The 13,192-nt window shown below is 50.8% G+C and overlaps 1 protein-coding gene across 1 annotated transcript in view; it reads right to left on the reverse strand.

Moving 5' to 3' along the window:
• Window positions 1–3,587: 3,587 nt before the first annotated feature.
• ATRN (attractin) overlaps window positions 3,588–13,192 on the reverse strand; it is a 165,075-nt gene continuing 155,470 nt past the window's right edge. Inside the window, exons 28-29 of the mRNA XM_028523925.2 lie at window positions 10,361–10,475; window positions 3,588–8,019 (exon numbers count right to left, since the gene is read on the reverse strand). Of these exons, the coding sequence (XP_028379726.1) occupies window positions 7,895–8,019; window positions 10,361–10,475 (240 nt within the window). The 3' untranslated portion in view covers window positions 3,588–7,894. The remainder of the gene's footprint in view (window positions 8,020–10,360; window positions 10,476–13,192) is intronic.

The following is a 13,192-nucleotide window of genomic DNA, read 5'->3' on the forward strand; positions in this document are numbered from 1 at the left end:
GCAGAAGATGCAGGGAGGAAAATTAAGATGAGGACACACACAGGAGAACAAAATACACAAACCTCACAACCTGAGCCCTCGAGAGACCAGGGTGGAGCCAATGAGGAAGAAAGGCGCCCAGGGCGCGTGGGTGGGCCTGACGGCTGCTCCTGTGCGGCAGGCATCACAGTCAGTGGGGCTGCCGGGTCTAGTCCCCTGAGTTGGCAACACAGGGAGGAGGGGAATTCGTGCCAGGCATGGCACACAGCCAACCACGCAGGGCTGCCGAGTGTGTCTGTTCAGATGCGGCCCACACAGGTGTGCGGGGCTGGGGACTCAGTCACCAGGAATGACACTGCTGCTGGTGACAGAGTTTTCCAAAACGATGACCAGATCCTGGCAAAGGTATGAAGGAAACAAAGTTCGGTCGCCCCTTGATTTACACAATAGTAGAATTTCTGGAAAACTGATTGTATATTAAACCAGCTCTCACATATTGAGTTTGTAATTGGGTTCTACACTAAAATATTTAGAAACATCTTCTCACATACACAAATATCCAGCGAGACATTTGAAAATCGAGTGGGATGTGGGTCAATTCCTTGTGGGGTGGGACAGTCCCGTGTGTCACAGGATGTCTGGCCCTTCCTTGTCAATGCAGTAATTGAAATAGCCCCCACCTATTTCCAAAATGTCCCCTAGGGGGCAGCCCTGTGCCAGCTGAAACCGATCGTCCCAGGGCACCTGCCTGCCCCGGCTGAGAAGGGCCGTTCTGATGTGAAGCAGGAGCAGAGCTGAATAAAGGAGGGAGCTGGTGTGGAGGGCTGTTGCAGCCCACTTCGCTGTTGCCCACCGGCATGCTGCCACCTCTGCCCTCCACACCAGCTCCCTCCTTTATTCAGCTCTGCTCCCGCGTCACATCAGAACAGTCCCTCCTCAGCACCACCATGTAAGCCAGCAGTTCCCCCAGCACTTTCTACCTCCAAACCCTATTCTTACTTGCTTCACAGAACTTACCACCCGACACTGTGCTATCATGTGTCTCTCCCACTACACTGAACTCTCTGAGGACAGGGACTGTCGTCTGTTCTGTTCACTGTGAAACCCTGGTCCCCACGTAACGCCTGGCCGGGCAGGACACCCTCACGACCCGGCTGTGCAGGATGAGCCTGGCAGACACAGCAAACACTGGTCTAGAGCGATTTTACTGTTGATCACGCAATTTCCTTTTTAAAAAATTATACTTTTTCCGTTTATCAAGGTTCATTAAAGAACTCCCAAAATTATTAAATCATCTTCATTCTTCAGGAATTATTCATTCACAGAGCAGACCATTTCGTATCTTCTGTCCAGGGCTCTCACGCACTCCTCGTGGGCACAGTTAGGTCTCCGCAGTGTTCGCCTCCTTTCTCCAGGTGCACGCAGCGCCTCTGCGCAGGCGCAGCAGCGTTTCCCAGGCTGTTTCTCCTGCGTCTGAGAAGGGGCAGGGCTTGCAGCCCCAGACCCGGCATCTTGCAGGCTGAAAGCAGCAACTAGTACAGGCACCAACGTTTCCAGCCAGTAGAGCAATTTTAAAACCCTGCTAGGCCCTGCCTTGGTGGGGGAAGTTCCCGACTGGGCCCATGTCTGCCCCGTGGGCCCCATCCCAGGTGGCCTTGGGTTGTGTCCTCCTCAGACCCAGCTTCCGCAGCCAGCTCCTGCTCACAGGTGCTTCTGATTAAGCTTCCTCAATAGTCAGGGTTTTGGATTTTTGTGGGTTTTTTTCCCCCCATTTTTAAAGGTTAGTCTAACGGTTTCTCTGGCAACAGAATTCCCTAAAAAACCTGGGCTTTTCATTTTCCGGTGCAGGTCCAGTGCCAGTGACGACATCCCTGGTTCTTTCCGGGACACGCTTCTGAAGCTGGCTTTGCTCCTTTGCTCCCTCACCCACGCGCCTCTCCCTCAGGATGATGACCTTGAAGTTATGAGGCTCCAGAAGGAAGACCACATCCTGCCCTTGACTCTCACCTGGAAGCAGAGTCCCTGAATGTCATCGGGTCTTTGCTGTTCACAGGGACATCTTACTGTTACGGAGACTAGAAGCGAGACTCGTTGGCTTTTCTGACTCTAAGACTCTGGATTTCAGAATCCTCCACTCCTTTCCCTTCTCCTTCGTAAACTAATTCTGGAACTCAACTCTTTCTTGTGATATCTTGCCAAAAGCAGTCGGTAACAACCAACACATACCACATTTTGTTTCTTCCAGCTTTTCCCCTTCAACTAAAAACCAGAGGACATGCAGATTGCTCTCCAAGTTAACAAATGGTTTGCCGCTGCCTGACGGGGTCCCCAGCTGTTCTACCTGCTGCATCTGTCTGCCCACCACCTGGCCCCTTACTAAGCCCCTTCCACGTGTTTTAGGTTTTGGTTACAGCTGCCTTCCACCTCAAGGTACCAATTTGTGTATCAGCGAGAAAAGCTATAAAAAGTGATCAAGCCTCAAAGCTCGGTCGGTTAGTGGAATGGAAGTGTGCTTTTCAGGGACACAAATACCAGTGTACCGCCCTTGCTGCCCAGGTAGCCTGCCTCTCCGTGGTGATTCAGGACACCCCTCCCCCACACCTTCAGTCCCTAATTCCCCAGGAGTCCCGTGTGGGAGCATGCTACGTGCCAAGTCTGGAACTTGCAGATCTCACTTCTTTGGCTGCAGCTGCTTATGGCACCAACCTAACTACACAGGGGCTGGGAGATGCTGTTGACCCGGGCTTCCAAAGGCAAAAGCACGGGTTTGGTGGACACACAGCAGTCTCTGCCACACTACTGCTGAAACACAGGTTTGCATCCTGCCGGGAGCCCTTGAAGGCCCCACAGCCCTCCGCAGGAGTTTCAAGGACCACGCCAACCTTGCAGCAGTCACTAGTCCAGAGGTTCTCCTCCGAGTCCAGGCCCAAGCTTGGGGGGCACTTCCACCCCCATCTCCTGGGCCCCTGGGGCCTCGTACCCTCCCCCTGCATGAACCACTCTTCTTCCTTGCACTTTCTCTGGTGTTCTCCATTCTCACGATGCTTCTCACCCTTCCGGGCTTTTCCCACTCCACACCAGGGCACTGGAATGTTCTGAGCCCAGAGGAGCTACATGAAGTGGGGCTGGGCAGGCAGAAGGCCCACAGACAAGACAGTGTGGAGGGACATGTATTGACAATTTTATCAAAAACTCAAGACTGACAGCAGTGCTGAGGCCAGGGCACATGAACCTACCAGCATGCCTGGGAGTGAGCAGTTTGGAAAACCCGGAGACATTTAGGAGCCGTGAGGAGCAGAGATGCTGAAGGGAAGGACCAAGGGCAGCCGGCAGGCACAGCATCAGTGTGGACCACTCCGTACCCAGTGCCACTGTCGACTGAAGGGCACACAGGCACAGTGGGGACATCAGGAGGTCCCCCCACGGGTGTCCGAAGTGTCCACCCTGCTGGTTTAACACCTTTATCTTCAACTGCCAAGCGTTTCCTCTGAGGGAGTCTGAAATTTGGGAACCATTTTGAACTTTTTTTCCTTAAGGCTCTAATGACCAAGTTGTAAAAAGTGAAACAAAAAAAAAATCAAAAATCAGAGAGTCAGAAAAAAACCCACGTTTTTACCAGATCTACTTTTATTTTAGAAGGAAGTTTGTAGTATAGGGTTAGTTTTGATTATGTACAAGTTCTTCACATTTGTGTTTAAAATGCACAGACCTCCCTTATTTCTCTTGTTCCTGCTTAAATTAGCTGTTATTTTACAATACAAAAAATACCAAAAAATTGCAGTCCTAAATGTATGTATAACACCCACAATCCCCAGCAATGAAATAGTTTACAATACTTACTCCATATTTACATGAGTGCAATAGATGCTAAATTATACATATTAACAAACTAAGCTTGAATCCAAACAAACAAAAAAAACAACTGTAAATCACTACAGAACAAAACATTTCCAGAGCCAGAATTAGTTCAATGAAACAGGCTTCACTAGTGTTTAGAATGTTTTGTGCACAAATTCAGTTACCAGAAGTCAATTCCATTATTGCCATTAAAAGAGACGGCGCCGGTTTTCTTCTCTCCCAATCATGTCCCTGCAAGCGAGGGTGTTCAGGACTCCGGAAGTGTCTCCTGGGGGGCCACCTACAAACCGTCACTGTGCTGTCTGAGGCTGAGTTTGGTACACTGGGTAAACGCTTCAGACTGAGAGCGGGTGGGTGGCCCGAGGACAGACCCTCTGCCTTCCCGGGTCTGTGCTCAGGACTGCCAATTCTCACAGAAACCACAAGGAAAAGGTCTCCTGGGACAGTGGGTCTGGGAGCTGGATTCTGTCGTAATTCTGGAGCTCCTTTTCACCCCGGTCACTGCCCTAGAGTGAGCTTAGGTTGTTCGTGGTAAGTGCTCAGGGAGCGTTTGTTGGATGGATGGATGAATGACACCGGGGCATCGAAGGCGCTCCTGGCGAGGACACGCCAGCCAAGGAAGTGAGTCGCTCCCACTCCTTCCCCTCACACACGCCCTGAAGTGGAAGGAGTGAGACTGGCACCGAAAGGTAAAACGTCTTTTTCTGATAGTGCTCTGGTCTTTTCATTTGCCCCAGATTTTCTGGTGCGTCTCTCATCTTGCACCTCAGGCCTCACCCACAGATCTTGTCACGTTCTCCTTTTGCTGCCCATCTTCTGTCCAGAGCTGCTTGGCCTCCTGGGTAGCTCAGGGGAGCCTGAGCTGCCTTCTCTCCATGCCTCTCCCCGCCTTTCAGAGGTGATCCCCAGAGGGAGGCACAGGCTTCCCCCTAAGCTGTGTGTGGAGAGGCGGACAGGAGAGGCCAGGAGGCCAGAGTGTGTGTGGCTCTCCAAGGAGAAAACAGAAGCTGTGTATCAACAACCAGCCACGCCACTCCCACCGCCAGTTTCTGGTACAGTAAACTATGGTCCTCGGAAATGACCATTAAAAATTTAGATAAAACCACAATGAAACACAGCCTGAAACCCCCTTTTTGGAAAATCTGCTTTCTCCAGGTATGGTCTTTGAACTTACAGACCTCCAGCAACAGTTCTCAGGAGGAGCCGGGCTGTCCCCGGCCACCCGCCAGCAGCACCCAGAGGCGGAGCGGCTCACGAGGCCCTCGCAGCACCTGCACCAGAGACAGAGATTCCCACCGGCGTCTGAGTCTCCTGGCACACCGCTGCCTGAAGGGACTGGCCGCCGGTTTCCACGTGTGTGCTGACAGGGGATTCAGGTTGGCCAGTCGGGGCCAGATGCATCCGAACACACTGGGCGATGGGGGTGCCGTCCTTGGCTTTGTTTTCCGTGTTTCGGGGCCTAACTGGAAGACTTCTCTGAACCTGGACATCCAGTATGTGGCACAAAAACATACTGGGTGACACTCAGACACCGTTACATTTAATAAAAATACACTGAGATATTTTCCTGCTTTATGTACACTCCGAATGTCTGAGCATTCCGGACACTGCTGTAGAGTTATGTACAAGTGCAACATCGATGCTGTCGTGACGGCTTCAATCACGTCCAGGGCTCTCCTGTGGCATGCAGGCGCCTCCTCGGGTCCCCGTGACGCTCTCCTGATAACCGGCTCCGCGCCCAGCGCCCTTTCTCCGGCCCTTCCCTTCCTCTGGCCCGAGCCTCCTCGAGGAAGCTGTTTGCCACAGGCCGCGAGGGAGAAGCAGGTGGAGTCAGCTGTTCTCCACTGTTGGAGCAGAATTACACTTCATCAGCTCCTTCCTTCCTTTCTAAAATGGAACATTCTCTTTTAGGAAAAATAAATAAAAGATAACCAGGTGGCTGTGGGGCTCGGTGCAGGTTACTTCAAGGCATGGGACCGGGTGGCTGTGGGACAACTGTGGGGAAGAGACTGCTGTGTAGAACAAACGAGGATTCCCTGTGTGAGGAGCCTCTCCAGTGCCTCCCTCCTGGCCAAGAGGCCTCGTGGAAATCACAGAGGGGAAGGGCCAGGCCACGGCGGCTCTCTGTGGCTGTTGTGACCTGGAGTAGGGATGTGGGAAGTTCCGAGAGGTCTTTGCTAGAACCATCTGCTGTTTAACAGTGATGTGAAAACACAGCTTTTTAAGAGAAGAGTCTCAAAGTAGAGGTGTTCTGTGTACCAGACAGTGTCTTATGGTTTACCTTCTTTGAAAACATCTTCCCAGGCAACTCTTCATGGGAGTGAGGTCGGTACCAGGGAAGAGACAATACTCCTTCTCTAGGCACTGCATTTAGAGGTGAAATGCTGCAGTTCTTGCTCTTTTGAGTATTAATTTCTCCAAATTCACAAACTCGAGCATTGTTGTCTAGAGGTCTATCCCCAGGTTTTGAAGCACAAAAGGTCCTGGGAGGCCACTGAACGACGCCAGAGGGCAGCACCACGGACAGGACAGCATGAAGCCGGCGGCGCCTGGCGAGGGGGCAGGGGCTGCCCCACCCTGTTTGGTCACTTTCCACGTGGCAGAGTTTCCCCTCCTTGTCCATTTTCCCATGTGCTTTTCATCCTTTTAGTGTTCACTGCCAGTCCCACAGCTACCAGCTGAGTCGGGGTGGTGGAGGAGGGGTGGGGGGGATGAAGAGCCCGGCCCTCCAGGGGAGAGAGGGCGAATAGCTCCAGGTCCTTCTCCAGGCTCCGGGCAGGTTCTGCCGACAACAGTGGGCACTGCCCCTCTCCTGGCGTGTGATTCCACGCGCAGCCTGCGGCGACCCCCAGCCACGGCAGGCTGCAGGCACAGAGTTGCTCTTCCATCCCGGTGCTGTCCTGCGCTTTTCTGCTCCAGGGAGGCCTGTGACGCGGGTGCGTCCCTTCCCCTGTGCCACCCTGGCAGCAGGCGGGCAGAAAGGCTGAGGCAGATGTCAGGCCTGGAGTTGCCTGGGGGCACAGGGACGTGTGGGGACCACGCTCACTTAGTGTCCTTTCTGACAACAATACAAATAGGAGCTTTCACAGCTAGGTCGTTTTTGCTTTCCTTTCAGTCCTTGCTGCTGGGATAAAGGTTCCTTGGGGTGAGAATTCTTTCCTGGCTGCAAAGTACATTTTAGAAAAAAAAAGATTGCCAATGGAAGCTATTTAAATTTTATAAGAATGTAGGAATGCAATTATGTAAAAACTGAGGCTTACTAACTTTCCAACTGCTAGATCTATTTAAAGTCTAGGCACTTAGTGTTATGTGTACGTGTGTATGTGTGAGAGAGAGAGGAATTTCAAACGGATTTAGACTAAATCAAGTTGCTCTAGAAAACTACCTATTACACCAGATTATGTTCTAAGTATCACTGCTGACCTTGACATTTAAAATAGCCCCCTTCTATCTGAGTTTAATATGATTCAAAAGAGATGGACCGTTATTAGTTCTCAACTAGAAAAAAGCTACTCCTTGGAAGAGAGGTATCTGCCTAAAACGTGCAAGAATAAACAGCACATCTTTTTAAAAAGATAGCAGGCTTCAGATGAAAACGAGTTCGTTCATCTGACTTGTTTGGAAAAGACCGTGTCCAGAATGACTGACGACGCATGTCTACTTGTAAACACCACATCTTTGTTTTCTGCGCAGCTGAGACAGTCCCAAGACCAGCTTCCCACAAGTAAACCTGAGTGTTGTTCCCAGCTCTCTCACTGGCTCCACTAAGGCCTACTCCAGCAACGTGTGGATCACCCCAGACATGTGATTAAATCAATCATTTCCTGTGCAAAAACAAAAGGTTAGGTGCTGGAGCACAGATGGAGAAACTGTCAAAGAAAGCTCGTGAACATGCAGATGAGTCGGATGTTTCCAGTCGGAGGGTTTCCAGTTCTCGGCCCTGCTCCGCTCTGCAGAGCAGCGCCTGCCTGCCTGCCTGCCCCCTCCCTGCAGACGGCTCCAGCGTGCCACACCTCACCACGCTTCGCTCGCTCACGAAGAGTCCCTGGCCCCAGCATCAAATACAGGTCCCAGGCTGCGCAGGTGGCTGCTGCTTCCGGTTTCTCACCGCTCCTGACTTCTCTTTGTACACAATTGGCATCTGCTGAGAAATGTCCACCAGGGCGCTGGCTACCGCGAGACCTTGGGAGAACCCACGGAAGGAACACATGTTAAGGAGCAGCTTGCTTTTATGTTTAAAGATAATTAAAAACATTTGTTTACATTCCCATGGTGCAATAAATAAAGCAATAAAGTACGTAGGGAAGTCTTCTAGTCTGCCCTCCCTCCTCCTTTCCCCTCCCCAGCTGAAAAATGGCTTTCATTAATTTGCATATATTCTTTCAGGGTTTCATTATGCAAATACAGAAAAGCCTTCGCCTCTCCCCACTATTTACACAAAAGGTGTGGCCTGCTTTTCAGCAGATCAGTCAAGCCAGAGCTCTGCCTACTGGTGGGAGCATTTGAATCTGACTGCAGACACACCAAGCACTAAACTCTTCCTGCCTGCCTCCAAAAGGAGGCCAAGAAAAAGCAGCACTGTTTACAATGAAATTCAGATTCACTCCACACTGCCTAGCCGGCACTGGTGATTTTTACATCTATATCATGACACAGGTTAGGACAGACTCTGGAATAAGCAAGGGCCTTAAACCTCCCCAGGCCTCAGTTCCCTCATCTGTAAGACGGGGAATAACAACACAGGGCTGGTATGGAGAGTCAGTGAGCGAATGGAAGTAGTCCTGCTTGGCTCATCACCACCCCCCGCCCCGCCCTTTGCTGTAGGGACTGGTGGTTTCACTCCCCGTTCTCCTTTCCGTACTTGCACCACCAGCTGATGTTCGTTAGGGAAAAGGCCAGCCCAGGCTCAGAGTTGGGCTGAGGCCCTCGGGAGCCATGCTGGGAGACTTGCCACTTCACCTCGCTGAGCCTATAAAATGGGGGGATGGGGAGTGGGGAGCTTTTCAGTGCAGCGTCTGGCATTCAGTGGAGAACCCACACCGGTGGCAACTGTTACACCAAAGGCAGAGCCAGGTGCTCTAGGGGTCTGGAGAAGCACATACGCTCAAATGTGGGGGTGGTATGGGTAGAAAATGGTGGCAAAGAAGGGTGCTTCCACTTTTGGGGTCTCAAGCTGTGAGCAGCCCTTCACCAGGAGTCTAGCACGGTGGGGCGCGTCAGGAAGAGGCCGGCACAGAAAAGGCCACAGTGTTGTGAGCCCATCACCTCCTCGCCATCCCAGCCGGCACCCTGCCATCAGGGAGATTCGGTCAACGTGGTGGCAGAAGACACTGCCCCGGAGTCTTCAGGTCAAGGGGTCATCCTGCCCTCAACACGGGCAAGGTCGAGATGGGGGCTCAGCTCACAGAAGTCCCTGCGCGAGGGCAAATCGAGGAGTTCCCCTCTGAAGTGAAGGCAGCAAATCCTGGCCTGGTCAAGCCTACAGGCGCCCCTTGCGAGGCCACCCCAGACACAGGCCGCCAGGAAGAAAGCTGACTGAAAGGTCTGTTGAGCCGCACTCCGGGCTGCGAGCTCGGGTCCGGGCAAGGGCTCTGGGTCACACTTTTCTCAGGACACAAGGCGTTTTTGACTGAGGCAGCCCTGACCCCAAGAACCATCTCAATCGAAAGCTGTCTAAAGCATTCGCATTGTCTGAGGCATCCCTCCCAAGTACACCATGATTAATCAAGACACTTCCCTAACTGTGTTCCGTCGTTCCTTCACGTTCAACAATACAGCGATGTTTGTCTAAATTACAAAAACAGAGATAATGTATCTGATGGAACGATGTAACACAGGCTGGTAAAATGTTATGTAGTAAGCTGTAAAAGTGTTTATGAAGGTTATACGACAAAAGGATAAAAACGAGAGTGATGCAAACATTTCATCTAAATTGCCTGCAAGGGCTGGAAACAGAATAGTGTAAGTTGATGGATGTTGGATGGTAGAGTGGTGAGTCAATTCTGAAAAACCTCCTTTCACTTGTAATAATCGCTGTTTTGTGCCTTACTTTTAAAACAGAGTGAGAAGAGCAAATGAGGCGCAGTAGTTCTGGGAATACCCACTGGGAACCACCAGCGTGGAGGAGCCCGCTGGAAGCCGTGAGAACAGGTGAGGCGAGAGAGGACGAATGGGGTGAGAGGGAAACGCCTGCACCGCCCGCCCACACCCAGAGGCAGAGGCAGGCGCAGCAAAGGGGCGGGGCCAGAGAGGGAAGGAGGGCGCGGCCGGAAGCATCTGCCCTGCTGGGAGGCTGAGGAAGCTGGTGCACTGAGGGGAAGTCTGCACTCTCCCGTGGGAAGGAAGGCTGGCCCCAGGAAAGAGTTTTGGGGAATACCACTGACAGTGGGGTCATCTCACTGAATCCTCGGGCCCGAAGAGGCACTACGCAGTATCGCTTTCACACCCAAGCTCTCAGGGAAAGAGGAGGATCCCTCACACTTCTAAAAAGTAAACCGAGTCGCTGACCCACTCATCTACTCACCTGACTGCCCAGGAGGAGGGATTCCACCAAGACCTCGAGGGAGCCTCACAAACACTGAGAGGACAGCAGCTTTGTTGCCAAAACATGGCTCCAGGGCAATGGGTTTGGGAATCGTCTGGTGGAAGAAAACAAAGGGTTAGCTAAGGTGGTGTTTCTCAAGCTTCACAGTGAAGCCTTCAGATGTGACTTTTTAAAGATGCTCTCTGTATGTTTCCATTGCTGTGCAACAAATTACAAAGTTAGTAGCTTAGAACAACACATCTATTATCTCAGTTTTGTAGGTCAGATGCCTGGACCTCTGTAGGGTTCTCTGCTTAGGGGCATAGGACTTCCATCAGGTCTGGGAAATTCTTAGCTCTTATTTCACAAGAGTCTCAGCTCTTATCTTCACAAGGGGGAAGTCGAGTGTCAGCTGGCCTTGACTCTTCATCCCGGGGCTCTGGGGAAGAATCTGCTTCAAACTCTTTCAGGCTGTTGGCAGAACCCAGCTCCTTGCAGCTGTAGGCCCGAGGTCCTCATTTCCGTGCCAGCTGTCAGCCACTCTCTTCTCTTCGAGTCCACGTGCGTTCCCGCTCACATGGCCACCTCAGCTTCAGACCAGCGGGGGTACATCAAGTCCTCACCACACTTCCTCTTCTGACACCAGCTGGAGGAAACTCTCCTCATATTACCTCGGGACTTTCATGACTTCTGCAAATTCCCTTCACAGCACTACCTCGAGTTCGATGAACTAACCCTAAGACAGGAATCTTGGGGGCCATCTTTAGAATCCCGCCCACCATACCTCCACATATGTCAGCAACCTCTTCAGTTTCGGTGAAGAGAGTAACTTCCAGAACCACCCTGGCTGTGGCCCGGGGCAATGACTGGACGGGTGAAATGGCAGAAGTTGGGAAACCAGATGTGAGCAATTACAATAGTCCTGGGGAGAGACGGCAGTGGCCTAGACCAAGGTAGCAGGTAACAGTGGTGGAGGGGTGTGCAATGGTTTGGAAATATTTTTGATGATAAAGACAAAAAGATTTGCAAGAATGAGTCAAGAGTGACTTCATGATTTGGGCCTGAGCCACAAGGATGATGATGATATACAAGTTCAGCAAGATATGCCAGAGGAGCAGGTGTGGGAAACACTACAGACAACTCAGTTTTAGATGCGTTAAGTTGGAGACACCTGTTCAGACAGCCAATGGGGACACTGAGTATGCAGTTTAATATATGAGTTGGAGGCTCACTGCAGAGATGTGAGTGCAGAGCTCCTGGTATTTAAACCCATGGATAAGACCACTGTGTGGGGGCGGGTTTCTGGATGCCTGTGTACTCCCAACATTCTTATGTTAAATTATAATGCCTCAGGGTGATGGCATTTAGAATTGGGGACTTTGGGAGAAAATTAGGTCAGGAGGGCGGAGCCGTCATTACTGGAACTGGTGCCCTTAGAAAAGAGACCACAGGGAACTCCCTCATCCCTTCTACCATGTGAAGGTTTCAGCGAGAAGGCACGGTCTATGCACCAGAAAGTGGGCTCGCAGAAGACAGTGAATCTTCCAGCACCCTGATCTTGGACTTCCAGCTTCCAGAACTGTGAGAAGTAAGTTTCTGTTGTTTATAAGACAACCAGTCTCTGGTATTCTGTTATAGCAGCCCAAACAGACTATGACACTCAATCGCCAAAGGAGCAGATGCAGAAGATGTGAGAAGAGGCCCAAAGACTGAGCCTGGTGTGCACCACGGTTAAAAGGTGCTGGGGAGGTGGAAGGGCTGAACGAAGAACACTGAGCAAGAACAGCCTTAGGGAAAGTGTGCGGTGTCCTGAGAGTCAAGAAAGTGTTGTAGGGTTCACCAACTGTGTCACATGCTGCCGACATATGACATAATGGTCTTGTTCAGTACCTTAGGTTTATCTACTGTTTTCTTAACTTTTTAAAAATTTTACATTTTTTTTTTGAGAGGGGAAAGAGAGGGAGAGAAACATCAAATGTGTGGTTGCCTCTCGCACGCCCCCTACTGGGGACCTGGCCTGCAATTCAGGCACGTGCCCTGACTGGGAATGAAACCTGCGACCTTTTGGCTCACAGGCTGGTGCTCAATCCACTGAGCCACACCCGTCAGGGCTGTCTAGTCTTTTCTATCCCACAGATTATTACTGGTTTACCAGGACAACGTTTGTTTAGATTTATGCACATGCCCACTTTTTATTTATTCACTATTCCTTATTATTCCATCCTCCTGGGGTAACTTTCCTTCTTTCTAGCACATCCTTTAAACATTTCTTTTGTACAGGTCTGTTGTGGGTAAACTCTGTTTTTCTTCTGATCAGAAGATATCTTTATCTTTATTTTATCCCTGTTCTTGGAACACAGTTACCGGGCACACTCTTCTAGGCTGGCAGTTCTCTTGCAGTTCTTTGAAGATACTCTTCCACTCTCTTCTGGTCTAGTGTTAACTTATGAAAAGTCAGCTGTCACTCTGTCACTCCTTTGTAGGTGATCTTTTCTTGTTCTCCCAGTTATTTTTTAATGCACAAAAATACCCATAATGTAAAACTTACTATCTTAACTACTTTTAGGTATGCGGTTCAGTGGCATCAGTTACGTTCGTTATTGTTGTGCAACCACCACCACCAACCATCTCCAGAGCCGTGTTCACCTTGTAAGGCTGAAACTCTGTGCCCGTCAAACAGTAACTCCCCATACCCTCCTCCCGCTCCAGCCTGCGACAACTACTGTTCGACTTTCTGTCTCTATCACTCTGACTTATTGGTGGTACTTCATATAAGTGGAATCGTACATCACTTGTCTTTTTGTGACTGGATTATTTTGCTTAGCATAATGT

This window comes from Phyllostomus discolor, chromosome 9 (assembly GCF_004126475.2).
Source record: "Phyllostomus discolor isolate MPI-MPIP mPhyDis1 chromosome 9, mPhyDis1.pri.v3, whole genome shotgun sequence".
Lineage (NCBI taxonomy): Eukaryota > Metazoa > Chordata > Mammalia > Chiroptera > Phyllostomidae > Phyllostomus > Phyllostomus discolor.